This window comes from Vigna unguiculata, chromosome 7 (genome assembly GCF_004118075.2).
Source record: "Vigna unguiculata cultivar IT97K-499-35 chromosome 7, ASM411807v1, whole genome shotgun sequence".
NCBI lineage: Eukaryota > Viridiplantae > Streptophyta > Magnoliopsida > Fabales > Fabaceae > Vigna > Vigna unguiculata.
The window spans coordinates 802,258-819,587 of NC_040285.1; the positions used below are offsets into that span (position 1 = coordinate 802,258).

The 17,330-nt window shown below is 32.7% G+C and overlaps 3 protein-coding genes across 3 annotated transcripts; 2 read left to right on the plus strand and 1 right to left on the minus strand.

Annotated features, from left to right (window-relative positions):
• The first annotated feature begins 3,222 nt into the window (after window positions 1-3,222).
• Window positions 3,223-5,423, plus strand: LOC114192111. Its single transcript, XM_028081700.1, has 5 exons — window positions 3,223-3,423; window positions 4,412-4,526; window positions 4,612-4,701; window positions 4,859-4,957; window positions 5,057-5,423. Exons 1-5 carry the CDS (start codon window positions 3,356-3,358, stop codon window positions 5,156-5,158), a joined length of 474 nt encoding a protein of 157 aa, XP_027937501.1. The 5' UTR covers window positions 3,223-3,355; the 3' UTR covers window positions 5,159-5,423.
• A 914-nt stretch (window positions 5,424-6,337) lies between these two features.
• LOC114192110 (enoyl-CoA delta isomerase 2, peroxisomal-like) lies at window positions 6,338-7,362 on the minus strand. The gene has a single exon (XM_028081699.1). It carries the CDS (start codon window positions 7,258-7,260, stop codon window positions 6,547-6,549), a length of 714 nt encoding a protein of 237 aa, XP_027937500.1. The 5' UTR covers window positions 7,261-7,362; the 3' UTR covers window positions 6,338-6,546.
• Window positions 7,363-10,031: 2,669 nt separating this feature from the next.
• On the plus strand, window positions 10,032-16,463 carry LOC114190380 (DNA repair protein RAD5B-like). Its single transcript, XM_028079231.1, has 18 exons — window positions 10,032-10,800; window positions 11,416-11,549; window positions 11,679-11,814; window positions 11,902-11,955; window positions 12,108-12,254; window positions 12,353-12,504; window positions 12,597-12,675; window positions 12,769-12,978; window positions 13,081-13,224; window positions 13,306-13,458; window positions 13,670-13,737; window positions 13,836-13,958; window positions 14,043-14,142; window positions 14,367-14,479; window positions 14,569-15,220; window positions 15,297-15,368; window positions 15,456-15,554; window positions 16,024-16,463. The coding sequence occupies exons 1-18, from the start codon at window positions 10,096-10,098 to the stop codon at window positions 16,144-16,146; spliced, it is 3,264 nt and encodes a 1,087-aa protein (XP_027935032.1). The 5' UTR covers window positions 10,032-10,095; the 3' UTR covers window positions 16,147-16,463.
• Window positions 16,464-17,330: the final 867 nt, after the last annotated feature.

The following is a 17,330-nucleotide window of genomic DNA, read 5'->3' on the forward strand; positions in this document are numbered from 1 at the left end:
AAATTTTTAGGATGGAAACGCGAGTCGGTCTGGACTATTTAGGCCCGATTCGTATTTGGTCCATCAAATAAGGAAAATGATTTTTTAACTACTAAATTTTGACAATTTTTTTATAACCTTAAGTGACATTTTTTAAGTGGTTTTCTATTTTTTCATTTTCTCATTCTCAATATTTCAAAATCACTTAGAAGATGATACTTCATGTTGTAAGAGAAATTTGTCAAAATTTAGTAGTCAAAATATCATTGTTCATAAAATAAGGATTAGGCTTGCTCGTCTTGCATTTTCAACATGGATCGAAAAATCTAGCCTATTCCGAATAAGTGCGGGTCTCATGTCAACTTTTTTTTTTCTTTTAAATTCTTATGATAAAATTTTTGATATTCAATAAATTGAGGAACCTTAACAAATTTACAAAATTAAGCTAATATTTTTGAGTGTTGGATGGTAGATTGATAATTCAACATTTTAATCATATTCATATTCATATTTTGATATACACAATGTATTCTTTAAATCTTAGGGAAATCAGAAATACATAATACTTATTTTCTCAATCATACAAGAATTTAGAACGTTGATGCAAAAGTCCAGAAAAAAGTAACCAATATATACAATTGCAAATTTTTTTTATGTAAACTGCGGGCTATGCAGACCAAATTTTTGCAGGTCAACAAGCTCAATATCTCAACCCGCACGCGTTTTTCTGATGAGCAGGTCCGTCGGACAAGCCTATATGGTCACTCATACCTGAAATCATTATCTTTGTTTAGGAAATATTGTGCTTTTGAATCTTATAATTTTTCGTGAAGGAAACTAGTGTGAAATCTTTAATTTTTATTTTTATATAATTTTTTAATTACTATTTACTATTTATATACATATCATAGGAGATTTCTTAATTTTTCAATTTTTCCGCTTAAAATAAAAAAAAATGTATAAAATTCAAAATCTTATTTTTCAGTTAAAATAGATAAAAAAATACAATATACCATGGTAGTGTATATTAAAAAATTACATAATATGTTTTAATTTTAGAAATATATATTAGAAGCATACAAATAGAAAGTATATATAAAACAAATATGTAAGGTAAATATGGCGCTTAAAAAAAAGTTTGTAGATAATCATTCTTCATTTTTGTTTAGTCTCCCATTTTATATTCTTAAATGGACATATTATAGTTGTGTTGCAGTTCTACAAATCCTAAACCCTAAAGTAATTCAGGTGAGTTTTCATTAATGCTTTTTATTTTTATTTTTAGGCTATGCAAGTTATGGGTTTAATTTTAGAAGAATGTGATTTTATCAAGCATTTACATTAGAGTATATATATAAACCTAGGTGTTTATATACCAAAATATAATATTCACAAACCAAACAAATTTTTTTAGACTATTTTCACACCATATAGATCTACAACAAACCTAAATAAAAATAGCAATAAATAAAGAACAAGAAATATTTATGAGATTTAACAGTGAGTCTAAATCATATATTAATTAAAAATAAATAAAATTGAGTGATATATAAAATATAAATCTATAAATCTATTGTTTTATAATTTTGAAGATAGTGTCGATTCATATGTTGAGTTTAGGTCTCATTATAATTATGTTTCGGTGATGAATTCTCCCAATCCATCAAATATAATTTGAATGCTTGAATAAAGAATAATATCAAATATTAGCCGTTAATGCAAACAAAAACTTTGATTTAAAAGTTGATTATAGAATCAAATATCAATATAAGTACATTTCATTTTAAGTTTGTATAATGGTAAAATTTGTAGAAAAATTTTCCTTACTTTTTTACCACTTAATTTTTAATATATGCAATTTAAATAATTATTAGCAAAGTAATAATATCTCATTTTAATAATAAATTACATGTTTAATATATTATATTTTCATATCATCATAAATATATCATTTCAAACAATTTGAATCAATATATAATACAAGTTTTCTTCTTCTAAGGTTAGTTATATCAAATTGAAAAAAGTGACATAAATTAAAACAGCCGTTATGTTTAGTGTTTGAGATCCAAATGAGTTTAGACCAACCTAATCGTGAATATAGAGTTCCACCCATTTTGAAAACAATAGTTATAATTTAAAAAAATAAATAAAACTATTTTCTTTTATATATATATATATATATATATATAATTTTTTTAATTGAACAAAAATTACCAAATATAAAGTGGGAGTTGTCAAATTTGTATGTCCTATTTAGATTATGGGTCAAGAAAGGCTGACATAAATTTTCCAATTAATTGTTGGGTGAGGCCACCCATTTTGCAGGCTATTATTAAAATGGAGTGACATGTGCATATATCAAATTAATATATTTGTTTTAAACTTTAAAATAATGAGTACTTTGTTATAAAAAAAATTGCATAAAACATTGTTGTATTAAACTTGATATTTTAGTTCAATTCATCTTTTAAATGTATAAAAAATAATATCATATAAACAAACAAATTTATTTATTGGTAAAAGAAAATTAGATATACAAAATATTATACTAAAATAAAAAAGTTTTATTAGTGATTATATTGAATCTATTTGTTTAAATATTTTTTCAGAAAAAAAATTGATTTTTTTTAAAATAAAATTAGTTATTTGGTTGATTAGACTTGACTACTACTCTTCATGTTGACTTCTTTTATGTGCAATTATGTTTGATTTACTATGAATGTGATGGTGGCTAAAGAGATCTAATGAAAGCCAACTTGTTAGTGGTGGTAGGTGATGCATTCAATTGAAGATAAATTATTTTTTTAATCCTTATTATATTATAAGGCATGTGAGAAATTATTGATCATGTTTTCTAAATTTGTTTAGTTAATTAAATATTATAAATATTTATATTTTGTATTAATGAATAGTGAGATCTTGAAACAATAGTAGTAATAAACATTAATTTGGTATATTGATAATACCTTAACTTTTTTAAACTAAATCTATTAATTTAATCAGTTTGCGTAATTATGTTAAAATTATATTACACTAAAACTAAATGAGAATAAATTAAAGTGAAAGCAACAAAATAAATGATTTTTACTTATATTTATTTAATTCAATTAATTAACATTGCTTGCTTAACACCCTCATCTTGCTTAAAATTATTCCAAATCTCACTCATAATAATAATATTATTATTATTATTAATAATAATTATCTCTTTTAATAATATGAGCTTAACCAAATTGACCAACTTTCACTTTCTCTCTCTCAAATATTATATTTGATTTGGAGTTCCTTGTTTCACTCTCCTTCTCTTTCTCTATAGTCTTCCCCATTATTCTCTCTCCGAGCTTCACTCTGTTCACCTCTGCAAAAGGGAGAAAAAATGGGGTTTTCCTCCTTTCTGGGTCGAGTTCTCTTTGCCTCCCTCTTCATCCTCTCCGCATGGCAGTTGTAAGTCACCCTTTTGACAGATCTATCGGATTTGTTTAAAGGAATTCACTTTCCACGTTGTTTTCGGTTTTTGGATGTTGGCTTTTGTTCTTTCCATTTTGTTTTCGATTGTTGGATGTGGGTTTTTGTTTTCTCGCCTTGGTTTCCAGGATTCAATGTAAAGGGTGCGGCTTTTTAGGATTTGGAGACGCATTTTGAGTCCCTTTTATGGCTGTCATAGATGGATTAATGATTGGATTTTGCTTTCAATTTTAATGTGCATTAATGAATGGGGTTGTCGATTTTCTAGAATGTAGGTGGCATTGTGGTTGGTTGTTGATTGTTTATTGTCTTTTGAGCAAGGGATTATAAAATGGTTTTGTGACCGCGATTTTGGCTCAAGGTTAATGTTTTTGGAGTCTCTGTTGCTGCAATATTGACTGCATCAGCAGTATTTGTCACCAATATCAAAAGATCGTGTTAAGACCTTGCTTTTGACTATGGTATCGTCTTGAACTTTTAAGTGGTTTTTGAATATCCGTGAGAATCAATGTGCTGTAAATTCTGGAGGTGCATAGTTTTTTAGCTGGTTTTCTTTTGAAGTTACTCACTTCGATTCATTGAGGATTGTAATTTCTGCATTAAGTAGTCAGACTTTGATTATATCATGTATCGTATAGAGCCTAAGCTTATAGATCTAATTGTGGAGTCAGTTTTATGTGTCAAGAAACTTCAGATTTAGGTTATAAATGAATCTAGTTATGAAAAACAAGATAAATCTCATTGTCTCATTGTTTCCTTTACTGGCCATAACCCCATTAATGAAAAACAAGATAAATCCCATTGTTTCACATGCTGCAGATCCTGCTCCAAAGACCAATATTAACTTGTTAACAAAATGTTGGGTACCTTAAGAAATTTTGGTTTGCTAATGTACTACTTTGTGTGACAATTTCTTATTGTTGCAAGTTTTAGTTCTTCTGTGTTGACATAACGTTTATAATGCAAGGTTTAATGAATTTGATGCCAATGGTGGACCCATTTCGAAGGAGTTGATTCCCAAGCTCACTGTTGTGAAGAAAAACTTGTCCTCCAAATTGGGGGTAGCACTACCACATATTGAAGTAAGGCCATGTTTTTATCTACTGTCCTTTTAGCTGTATAGATTTCATTATTTAGTACCATTTCTGACTGAAATACTAAATACAGGCCCGGCAATTCATTTCTGTTATCATATTTCTCAAGGGGGTTGGTGGGATTTTGTTTGTGTTTGGCAGCACAGTTGGATCTTTTCTACTGGTAAGGGCTTGGTTATATTGTGAAGAGGATGCTATTCTAAATCTTAAGTGTTTTTTTAAAGCTATTGTCATTGTTGTGCTTCAAATGAATCATAAATTCAGATTTTTTTTTTCTCTTTTTCTGCATCTAAGGTTTTTGTTGTTGTTATTTGTTATAGCTCTTGCATTTGGCGCTTACCACTCCACTTCTGTACGATTTCTACAACTATAGACCTGGCAAGCCCAAGTATAATCAGCTGCTGAATGAATTCATGCTGGTTTGTCTAAAACATTTATGACTTGATGTCTTGCTAGTTGATGTTTTCATTTGTGTGAGAACTTGATATATATACTATTGTGGTTGCTTTTGATGGCAGAACACGGCACTTTTTGGGGCATTGCTATTCTTTATTGGAATGAAGAACTCAATTCCCAGGAGCCAGCTCAGGAAGAAGACCCCTAAAGCGAAGACAGTTTAGAAAAATAGAGCAAAAGAAGTACTAGTTTGTCAGAATGCTTAGTTTCGGCATTCAGTATTTGATCTTCAGCTGAGTTTGGAATAGTTACTTAGACTTTATTAAGATTATTTTGTTTATTTGTCAGATGGACCATATTTTGATGATTATTGGCATGCTTCCCCTTTTACTTGCAATTATATTCTACTTGGCATAAAGAAATGAAAGCCAAGATATGTTCAGATTTGATGATCAATACTTCATGAGTAAATGAATTTCCTTGTTGGAAGCAGAGTGAAAATTCTTACTAATACCACTTCATATTGTTTGGTTTTAGTGCAGTTCAACATCAATTAAACATGGTACCGAAGACAAAATTGAACAAATAATTTGTAAATTCTGTGGAGAACATTGATTTTGGACATATGAACATCAAAACTTTGGTCCAGCTTCTAAGACTGAATCAAGTGAGGGGTTAAAATCAGATGTTAATGCATGAGAAACAAACTGAAATCCTCAGTGAAGTGTTGTTGTAATCATCATTTTAGGTAGTCATTTTGATTGAGACAGGTGGTGGTGTTAACATAGACGCCATCAACCCATAAAATCATTCGGTCCCTTTAATGGAACCACCAAATAAATTGGGTTCTTGAAGCCACCTACCCATGAATGAATCAAGATGGACCGTTTTCATTCATGATGCTCTAAGGAAAAGAAAAGGTAACAACAATAACAAGCTACTGTCAACAGAAAAAAATTCCTCACCAAAGTCAATAGAAACATTAAGTATGATGCAAGGGATTTTGAAAAATCTCTACATAATAGATAATCAAATATAAATGTGTCATAAAATCATAAACATATAGTTAAACCATCATGTAATAATTTGTCTAATTGACATAAAATAGCAATTGTTACTGACAATCTCATTACACAAAATAGTTTATTGTTCACATGGATTCAATATGAGAAGTAGAGATGCCCAATTTTGAACTAGATACGATTATTGGACACAAGATTCCCCTACCCTCATGTGACCAAGTAAAGATGCAACTGGCTTAATCACAATGAAAGTGGGGATGGCAAAAGAGAAGTGGTCCTTTTGTGGAGTGCTTATGCAGAAAAAAATTCTCTCTTTAAGCAGGTGGTGACAGTTTTTCATTCAATTCAATAAGTTAGATGGGAACTGAGTGCGATGTTATATCTACTATTATATTTCAACAATGGAGAAAAGGTTCAATTTTCACATACATCACACACATCAAATCAAAATTTTGTTCTTTTAAGAACTAGATTATCAACTTCTATATATGTATATATCAAAATGTTGATCTGCTCTTTTTCTTCAATCTCATATTCTCCCTTGTTGTTTATTCAATTCATTACAAAACACTAAATTCCTGTTATTTTCTTCAAATCTTGGAAACAATGGATTTAGGTGCTAAACCCAAAACATCACACACTTCAGGGAACAAACTCTGTCTGATTTCCACATAAGCCTCCCCAACCCACTTCCTTCGTGCCAACTCCTCCCCCAGGCTCATCGCAGCCTCGACGGTACCCTCCGCGCTATCGTGCGCCGAGCGCACAATCCCCATCTCCACCGCCTCCTCCGCCCTCACCTTCCTCCCCGCGAGCACCACGTCACGCGCCGCCGCGATCTTCTCCCTCATGACGGCTGCAAAATAGTCAGGAAGCGTGATGCCGAGGTCCACCTCCGGCATGTAGAGGACGCCGCGGTCGGCGCGCATGAGAACGTGGTCGTGCGCGAGCGCGAAAATAGCTCCCGCGGCGGCGGCGTGTCCGGAGACAGCGGCGACGGTGGGGATGGGAAGGGAGAAGAGCGCGGCGAGGACGGGGCGAAGGGAGTTCGACATAGTGCGGAGGCGGATGCGGGCAGCTTGGGGGTCGGCAGCGGCACGCGCCCAGCGGAAGTCGAAACCATTGCAGAAGAATCTGCCTTGGGCGGTGGTGACGAGGGCGGAGGCGGAGGTGGCTTGGGAGTTGATTTGGGTGAGGGCGGCGAGGAGGGAGGAGAGGAGTGTCGGATTGAGACGGTGTTGTTCGTCGCTTTCGCTGGTTAGGGTTAGAACAAAAAGTGATCCTCTCTTCTCTAACGTGCACATCGTGCTATATGTGAATGTGAGGGCCCGAGTGTAGGGACGGCAACAGAGGACAGAAACGGGATTTGCTATCAGTCTCTCTCAAAGACAAAAAGTCATTTTTATCATCATACTCAAATTTAATGACTTTAATTTTTTTACCAATCCCATTTTTTGTCGGATAATGAATATATATTCATATCTATATATATATATATTTACCTTTTACTTTTTTAATTAATTAATTATTTTTTATAAAAAAATAAATTATTATAAGATAAATATATTCTTATCAAATATTCCATATTAAAAATATAACTGCTTTTTCGATATTTATTATTTAGAGAAAATTATATATATATATATATATATATATATATATATTAAATTTGAAAATCAAATAAAATTGTACTAAATTAATAAAAATAAAATTTATAAGTATTTAAAAAAATGTAGAGAAAACAAATTTATAGATTGAAAGATATTTTAAACGTGTGTTTATTTTAATTTTTAAATTTTAATGAAATGTTTTTTTATATACCAATACATTTTATAATATATTATTTTATCAGATCACACCAAAAATAAAAATTAAACTAATAATGAAATTTTAATATAATTTTTTTTTATTTTTTAAACTTTAATATATGTTAAATATTAATAAAAAGTCAAAATATATTTTTGGATCTAACTTTTGTCAAAATTTATCAAATTAGTCGTAATTTTGTATTTCCTACCCAAATAGTTTTCGTTAATTTTGTTTAATTTGGTCCTTTTTTTTCTAACACCATTTAAATAATTGACGATGAACAGTAATCGTGCCACTTCATGTCTTTTGTGGTTTTTTTATAATTTTTTTAATGTTCATTTGTCAATTCATCAGTGTGTCAGGGTCAATGTTTTATATTCAATTTAGTATCTATATTGTTTATTTTTGTTCAATTTAGTCCCAATTTTGTTTTCTCAAAATTATGACCAAATTTAATATTTTTATAAAAGTTATAATAATGTGAATTTTAATATATTTAATAAAGCATGTGAATTTTAATATTTAAAAACTAAATTTAGTCTCAGGTTGGAGAGGAACAAAATTTGTTCATGTTACACAAAATTGAGACTAAATTGAAAAAAAAATAACGAATATAAAAATCGACTTAAATATAAAAAATTGGCTAATGCATGACACATTATTAGATTGACACTTGAACATTTAAAATAAATTAAACAAATCAAAAAAATCATGAAGTGACACGTGGCAATGTTCATAGTTGTTAATGATTTAATTTGTGCTAGTAAAAAAAAACCAAATTGAACAAAATTAACGAAAATTTAGACTTATTTAAGCACAAAAATAAAATTAGGATAGATTTGACAAAATTTAACAAAAATTTGGATCAAAAAGTTATTTTAACCTAATACAAAAAATATATGACAATTACATTATATTATCAATTTATAGTAAATAAATTTAATTTATAATAAATTACATGTATTAGAAAATAAAAACAATTATATAAAAGTTTCAGAAGATAAATTCGGATAATACTCACAGCATATGAACTCAAACAATATTTCTCACCGAATAAATTTATTTGTCATATCAGATATGTGTGTGTGAGAGATTAATTAAATTTAAAATTAAATCCACTTAAAACATATTTAAAATAAGTAATTTAAAATTTTGTTTTTTTCTACAATTATTTACCATAATAACGGCTAATATTTGTTCATAATTAATTTTGAATTAATCTCTTGTTCTACAATTATTTACAGCAAGTAACGATGCCATTACACAAATCATTCCGTGACTTTTGCAATGTTGCCTGCAAAAGGTTAACAATTCATTTTATTTTTAAAATGATTTAAATTTCTATTATTACGAAATGTTTATAATATTTTAAATTCACTAAATTAATTTATATTATAGAGACTAATAAATGAATATATTTTTATAATTTATAAACATTTACAGACAAAAATATTTTTAAAGAATTAAAATTAATTTATATATGAGTTAAATTTAGTTAATAGATAATCTCTTTTTCTTATTTTCTTCTGTAAAATATATTCATTGCTAAACTTAAGTCTTACGTCAATTCTCAAAGACTATTACTTGAATATATTTATTTCTTTAATTTTAAAGTAATTTCCATATCTATTATAACGAAGATAAAAATAAGTCAATTTCAATTTTTTTATATGGTTTAAATATAATTTAATTTTTATAAAGTTACCAAGTTTTTATTTCATTGTTTTTTCTCTTTATGAAAATTGAAATCATTGTTTCAGTCTTTATAAATCTATTTTCTCAATTTTCATTTTTTTCAAAATTTTGAATAATCACTTTAGTCTATCAATTGATAAATATAATCTATTTATGAATCTCAATAATTTTTTCCTGGTGTTATATACTAACATCATATTAAAACACGTATGATATGTTTTATTTGAAATCATCAAGTTACATATGTTTCAACCTTAATTAGTCGTCTTATATAATATGAAGAACAAAAGACTGATTTTTAATTTTGGACAAATAAAAAAGATTACTGTAACAAAATTTAAACTCATTTGTCTCCCAACAATTAAAACCATATTTAAACTTTCTTTATATTTATAAATTAATTAATTTAGCATGGAGATTAATTATTTTTGAATTAATACATAAACCAATACTTGAAAACATGAATAAACAGCGCCAAAGTGTGAAACAATTTCGCGCCACTGAAAAACCCGCGCTTACTCCAATAAAAACCCTCTCTGCCACTCTCTCAACTCACTCTCGTCGTTTTCTCTTCGCTTCATTTCGTTTCTTTCTCTCTTTCTCTTTTTTTAGTATTTTGCAACGTTTTTGTATCCATGGAGGAAGAAGAACCTTCCATAACATCGCCACTTCCAGGAACGTTACACAAGTTCCTCTCCCGCAGTGGCAAGCCTGTCTACGCCGCGAAGCCGCTCACAGTGGTGCGCTCCACCACCAGCAACGGCGGCGCACGTGTTCTCGCCGCGCAGCCAAACCCTAACGAGGACAATCCTCTCCAAGAAGAAGGACAAGGCGAAACCGGCTTCGATGTTTCTTATTTCACCGCACTGAGCAAAAGGCAACAACAACAACGACAAAGGCTTGAGGCGTTTCTCAATGGCACGAACACGAAGGTCGCTTCCAAAGGAGAGTCTCTGAAACCGATGGCGCCAATGGAAGAAAAAGTAGAAGAGGAGGAGGAGGAAGGTGATGAGGCAGAATCAACTCCACCGGTTCAACCGGTTAGTATAGTGTCGGAACCGGTTCGACCGGTGCAGGAAAAAACGGTTACTGATGACGTGGAGGTGGTGGAGGTGCGCAAGGCTGTGGAGAAGAGGAATATTCCTAATCTCGAGGACGGGGAGTTTCCGGAGGAGGCTGGGTGGTTCTTGCTTGGGAGGAAGGTTGAGGTTGCGATTTCCACGGCCAGAGGAGTGAACAGATTGGTGGACAATGAAATCGTTCATTTCAACTTTCCTCTTCCGACTTACTCGAGGAAGTCTCAGTTGATCGTTCGTGTTTCAACCAAGCGTTCTGGAGAGGTGGTTGTTGTCATTGATTGTTGTTGAGATTGTTTATGTCTAGTCTAGGTGTTTTTGATATTTAACTGAATTTGGTATATGTTTGTAACTATGTTTATGTACGTATGCATACGTGAGTGTGTGTACGTGTGCATGCATGTATATATTTACGGGCGTGTTTGTATACATTTATCTGTGTGTGTGTGTATATATATATATATATATATATATATACACACACACACACACCAATGTGTGTGTGTGTTTTCCCTTAGTCCAGTACTAGCAGCTAGTCTCTTTAATATGACTAACCAGTGTTTGAATATCAATATTTAGTGCCTAAAGTGATTCAAGAGTGATGTATGGTGTTACATGATGTGTATGCATGTAGTGTACTATATATGTAAATATAAGGTCTACATGTGTGAATGTACCTGGTTATGAAGGGTCGGTCCATTGAAAATGGGTACTTCTAATGTGAGGAATTAATGTTTGAATATTTGCTCGATAAGGTATCTGTTGATTGTTTCTGATTGAATATACCTGTGGAAGACAACAAATAATATGTGTTAATTGAATTTGAGTTTACGAGTGTGTAAGAGATAGGCTTGATGGTGCTTTGTGTGGTGGCTTTAGGTTGGGAGGATGCCAATGGAATGGGCAAAGATTGTGATTCCGCTTATGCGTTCTGGAAAGGTCAATGTTCGAGGCCGATGCATTGCTGCCCCAGATAAACTGGAGATGATGCAAGAGATTATGTTTTTAGTGAGGTATAATATTTACAGCTATATCCGTTGATACAGTTAGTGTCGTAGGAAGTTTTTTGTGTATTAATTACGATTTGAAGTTCGAATTGTATTGCGTCTGTTGGTAGGTGAATTGTTGAGTTTTTCTTGCAGCTTTTATATTCACAACTCTGTATTTGCCGACCGTGTTGACACCTCTTGGAGGCTAGAGGCTTGTGGTAAAATTGATGATACTATGTATCCAATTCTTGCCCTGCTAAAAATGCTTGAGATCAAGCCATCTCGAAAGGTAATTGACTCTCCTCATCTCTCTAATTTTTGTTCTTTTTTTTTTTTAATTATGCGTCTGTAATCGCTGGTTGCTACATTTAACTAGGCTGAATTCACGCCAGAAGATATAGATTCTCGAAAGCGGTTGCTCTATCCAAGTGTACGTGCTACTATTTTCTATTCTTCTCTTTTAATGTATTATAGCTTGCATGATGTTGTCCAAGATAGAGTATTCAGTGTTGTGAATGTTACTTGATCCTGTAAGTAATCTCTTCGTGCAAAGACGCCTTATTATGCTGTTGATTTCAACAGGCTGAGTCAGATGAAGCTGCAGCATTGCCTTTGATCAAGCGAAGAAAGGGTGGCGAGCCTATTCCAGAGCAAAATAATGACGAACAAGCTCTTTCAGAGTCAGCTTTAAACAAAATTGTTGGAGCTGCAGAAATCTATGACTTAAAGGTAAGGAGCTTTGAAGTGTTTTAATTTCAAATGTTTATATTAAAACTTATCTCCATGGTTACTTGTAATCAATTACTTTGCCTCTTGTATGCCTTTAGGAGAAGGAAGCCCCAAAGACACTTACGTGTAATCTAAAGCCTTACCAGAAGCAGGCCTTGTATTGGATGGGTGAAATCGAGAAGGGAATGGATGTTGAGAGTGCAGAAAGAACTCTGCATCCCTGCTGGTCAGCCTACACTATATGCAAGGGGTAAAGTACTAATAGAAAATTATTCAACAAGCATGATTGGGGTTTTCTCCTCAATGCTGTTATGCAACTTAACTTTACTTGCTTTCTAGCAGAAGGACTATTTATGTCAATATATTTACCGGAGAAGCTTCAAAGAAATTTCCCAAATCAACTGAGATGGCAAGAGGAGGAGTGAGTTTGTTGAAGCCGTAACTTTTCTGAAGATTAAATCATTTTACCTGCTTAAAAAATTGGTTTTATTTATGCTTTCGTCTTTGGCTTTAGATTCTAGCGGATGCAATGGGACTTGGAAAGACCGTTATGACAATTGCTCTGATACTCAGTAATCCAGGCCGAGGCAACTCAGAAAAGAAGGATGCGATAAATGGATATGATGATATTATAGCAAATAAAAGAAAGAACGCTTACGCGATGCATAAAGTTGAGGGTGGCACCCTTATTGTTTGTCCCATGGCTTTGTTAGGTCAATGGAAGGCGAGTGTCCTCTGTATTATACCAAATCGAGAAAAAAAACATGTCTTTTCTCTTCATAGTGTAAATGGTATATTATAGTTAACAAGTATTTATAATCCGCAGGATGAGCTTGAAACGCATTCAAAGCCTGGTAGCATATCCATATTTGTTCATTATGGTGGCGGAAGAACTGATGATCTCTTGTTCATCTCAGGGCATGACGTTGTCTTAACAACTTATGGTGTCCTATCAGCTGAATACAAAAATGTAAGAAATATTCCTTTATATTTTGTACCATTTTTGTAGTGAAACCTTCTTCATATAGGGTTCTCTGGCTTTTGAAACCAGAATGGAGACAATAGCATCTACCACAAGATCCAATGGTACAGGGTGGTGCTGGACGAAGCTCATAATATAAAAGCCCATAGAAGTCAGGTTTCCCAGGCTGCTTTTGCTCTCTCAGCACACAGCCGCTGGTGTCTAACTGGAACACCGCTTCAGGTTTGTCTTTTTGTTTTTCAGGCGAACATTATTTGTAATCACCTTATAATTGCAAGGTTAAAAGAACACTATTCCACGTGAAATACAATGTCCATCTTTCCCAGATAAAAAAAATGTTTAGTTCGCCTGTAACTTGCTACTTTATTATTAGATTTCGGGTATTATTTATTCAGAAGAACTCACCTTTTGTGAAATGTGATTTCCATTGCAGAATAGCTTGGAGGACCTATACAGTCTCTTGTGTTTCTTGCGTGTTGAACCTTGGTGCAACTCGGCATGGTACGACAAGAATGTGATGCTAATTACATGTTTGTTAGAGAAAAATTCTTTTATTCAGAGAATCAAAATTTATTTTGTTGATGGAAACATGTGCACAGGTGGCAGAAGTTGATTCAAAGGCCTTATGAGAATGGTGATCCAAGATCACTGAAGCTGGTCAAAGCCATTTTGAGGATGCTAATGCTAAGAAGAACGAAGGAATCGAAAGATAAAGAGGGAAGGTAGTGATTCTCGCTTCACTTGAATTGCGCATTTATTGCAACTCAAACGTATATCTTTTTAATAATGTCACACATGTTTTCCAGGCCTATACTTTTCCTGCCTCCAATTGATATTGAATTGATTGAGTGTAAACAATCGGAATCTGAACGGGACTTCTACGAAACCCTTTTCGAGCGATCTAAAGTAAGTTTTGTGCCACGGCTTCTGATTTGTGCTCAGTTTCGAATAAAAGTTTGTTTCAATTTTATCTTTTTCCATGAAGTCAGTAAATTTGTTAATAGTAGCTGTTCTCAAACATCGTTTTATCTAGAAACTAATTAATATCTTGAGCACTTTGGATTCCTGTTGGTTTTAATGTGCTTGGAGTGTTTACTATCTCAAGACTTTTATCATCCAAATGTAAACAGGTTCAATTTGATCAGTACGTTGCACAAGGAAATGTTCTACACCATTATGCCAATATCCTTGACCTTCTAATGCAGTTGAGACGCTGTTGTAACCATCCGTTTTTGGTTATGTGGTAGGCCTGGCAAAAACACATTCAAATGCACTTACATGTTTCCCTTACCCAATTTTTCTGCCTGATACTATTTTCCCTCGTATATGAAGCGGAAGCGATTCCCGTAAGTATGCAGACTTAGGCAGACTCGCAAGAAGAATTCTTCAGTCTGATACTGGTTCACCCAACGAAAGCAATCATGATGATCCACAGCAGCAAGCAGAGATGAGCAAACTCGCAGATATATTACTTCTTAACTCTGCTTCTCCGGACTCTATTCAACCTCGTGCATACATCGAAGAGGTTTTGGAGAATATTCAAAAGGGCGATACTGGAGAATGCGCGGTATGTTTGGAATCTCCAGAAGATCCTGTATTTACACCATGTGCTCATAAATTTTGTAGAGAATGTCTGTTCAGTTGCTGGGGCACATCAGCGGGTGGAAAATGTCCAATCTGTCGTAAATTGCTCCAGAAAGATGATCTGATCACTTGTCCATCTGAAAGCCCATTCAAGGTCGATATTAAGAACAATGTGACAGAGTCTTCGAAGGTTTCAAAGCTATTCGAATTCCTGGAACGTATTCTGTACTCACCCTCGGGTGAAAAGAGTATTGTCTTCAGTCAGTGGACTTCATTTTTTGATCTCTTGGAGAATCCATTGAGGCGGAGAGGCATTGGCTTTTTGAGATATGATGGAAAATTGACGCAGAAACAGAGGGAGAAAGTTCTGGATGAATTCAATAAAACAAGGGAGAAAAGGGTAATTGAAATCAATCTTAACTATTTATTTTCCATTTCAATCGAAAATGTCGCCACTGAATCACTTCATGTTACAGGTTTTGCTGATGTCGCTAAAGGCTGGTGGTGTTGGCTTGAACTTAACTGCAGCCTCAAATGTTTTCATTATGGTCTGCTACGCCTATTTCTCTTCTCTCCATTGTCTACCCTGTCGAACAACACCAAACTTCTGTGTTAACATTGTGTTGTAAATGTAGGATCCATGGTGGAATCCTGCTGTTGAGGAGCAAGCAATAATGAGAATTCATCGCATAGGACAAAACCGTAGAGTTAAAGTAAGAAGATTCATTGTGAAGGTTAGCCAATCCATTTTTTCAACTTGCTTACAACCTAAGCAAATACAATTCAGATGCAATCATGCATACCTCCCTTGCCGACTTCCTAATTGGTCAAATGTTTCGGAATGAACTTGGAATATTCAAAGTTTTCTCTTTAGCCAAATGGCGCCACTTTATTTGTTATTAATTGATAAGCCTAGACTTCCCTTCTTTTTCCCTGCTTTTCCTACCAAATGTTATGGGTTACCCCTTTGATTATTTTATTTTAAATGGCTTTGCCTTGATATAGTTGAAATTTGTTCATTATTTTAATGCTCTGATAATTTTTTCTCCGTGGTATTTTCTCACGTTTTTCACAAGCAGTCTGGCACCTTTTATCCTATTGTTGGGTGACTTGGACTAAATTTTGTTCTTTTGGTTTAAATTGGCACGTTATTTTGACTTTATCTTTCCCACATTTTTTATGGGTGATGTGAATGAACTACAGGACACAGTGGAAGATCGTTTGCAACAAGTGCAGGCCAGAAAACAAAGGATGATATCTGGTACCCTCACCGATGACGAGGTTCGATCTGCTAGGATCCAAGACCTCAAAATGCTATTCACGTGAGATCATTTATTCATCTACAAACCCAATTTTGTATAGCTTTTTGAATCCTTTCTACAGTGAAAGGCTTCTTTTTCTTGTGTACATACATCATTTATTGTTATTTATTTTAACACAAAAGGAAGCCCACTGTTTTTGTTAATCTGTAGGCTTTAGTGGCTACTTCCTTTTTTGTCATCTTCTCAGTTTAGAGAATCGGAAAACCAGGAATAGAATTTTCCAATAACTTATCACGTTAAAGGTAAATCAATAAAATACTATTGCACCTTTTTTTTTTTCTAAGCTACTGAATAGAAACCAAAAGAAACAACGTAGTTCCTAGAGAAGCCAAAACGGAAAAGCTTTTGTTGAAATGTGTCTATTAGTATTGTGATTAATGAGGACGGAAGCATATTAGGCCACCAAAACTTATGTTGACTTTATTAGCCATACGATTGTTTAGTCAAGTCTTTTAGTCATGTTGATGTACTATGTTATTTATTGTAATTTTAATTTCTTCAGTTTTTCAATGACTTTTTATAGGTGTTTTGTGTTGTCATCCCAAATATAAACATTAATTTACTCTTTTACTTCAAATAGAGTTAGTATTTATTTATATTTTGCTTTATTTTAATATCACACAATTTATTATTCATTATTAATTTGACAGTATATTGTTATTTAGCATAACTATTGTGGTCTCCACCAATATTTTTTTTGTTGTCAATCGTAGTCATCCACAACTAACGGGAAACGTTAGTTGAAATTATTTTAGAATCATTTGTCCGCAACTTGAATATGACAGATGAAATTAAATGCTATTCGAAGTATGGTTAGACTTGTTTTGAATACCTGTTTAATTGAGTCGCAAAAATATACCGGCTTAATCATTTTTGCCTTCAAAATAATGACAATTTAAAAAAATATATATAGAGAAATTTTTCTTAGATTTTTCATATTTATGTACTTGTCATACAATTACTTTTACTATAATCTACAAATATTTTATATTGTTTAAATTTTCTACCAGAACAGTTTTTCATTTTCTAAAAATTTGTCGCATTTTATATCCATATTCGAATTGAATATCTGTATTGACTCATAATGCAAACAAAATAATCTTGTACTATTCTTATGAATCTTCGTACATTTAACATAAACACTTGGGGTGCATCTAGTGAGAAAAAGATCTTAGAAGTACACTTTTA

Bases quoted from the DNA above. Each gene is read 5' to 3' on its own strand.
- LOC114190380 (XM_028079231.1), top strand. From the start codon at position 10,096: ATGGAGGAAGAAGAACCTTCCATAACATCGCCACTTCCAGGAACGTTA. The intron at 12,676-12,768 runs GTGAGTTTGTTG...CTTTGGCTTTAG, and splicing joins CTGAGATGGCAAGAGGAGGA to ATTCTAGCGGATGCAATGGG. The intron at 13,225-13,305 runs GTAAGAAATATT...TTTTGAAACCAG, and splicing joins TATCAGCTGAATACAAAAAT to AATGGAGACAATAGCATCTA.
- LOC114192111 (XM_028081700.1), top strand. From the start codon at position 3,356: ATGGGGTTTTCCTCCTTTCTGGGTCGAGTTCTCTTTGCCTCCCTCTTC. The intron at 3,424-4,411 runs GTAAGTCACCCT...TTATAATGCAAG, and splicing joins ATCCTCTCCGCATGGCAGTT to GTTTAATGAATTTGATGCCA. The intron at 4,958-5,056 runs GTTTGTCTAAAA...TTTTGATGGCAG, and splicing joins TGCTGAATGAATTCATGCTG to AACACGGCACTTTTTGGGGC.
- LOC114192110 (XM_028081699.1), bottom strand. From the start codon at position 7,260: ATGTGCACGTTAGAGAAGAGAGGATCACTTTTTGTTCTAACCCTAACC.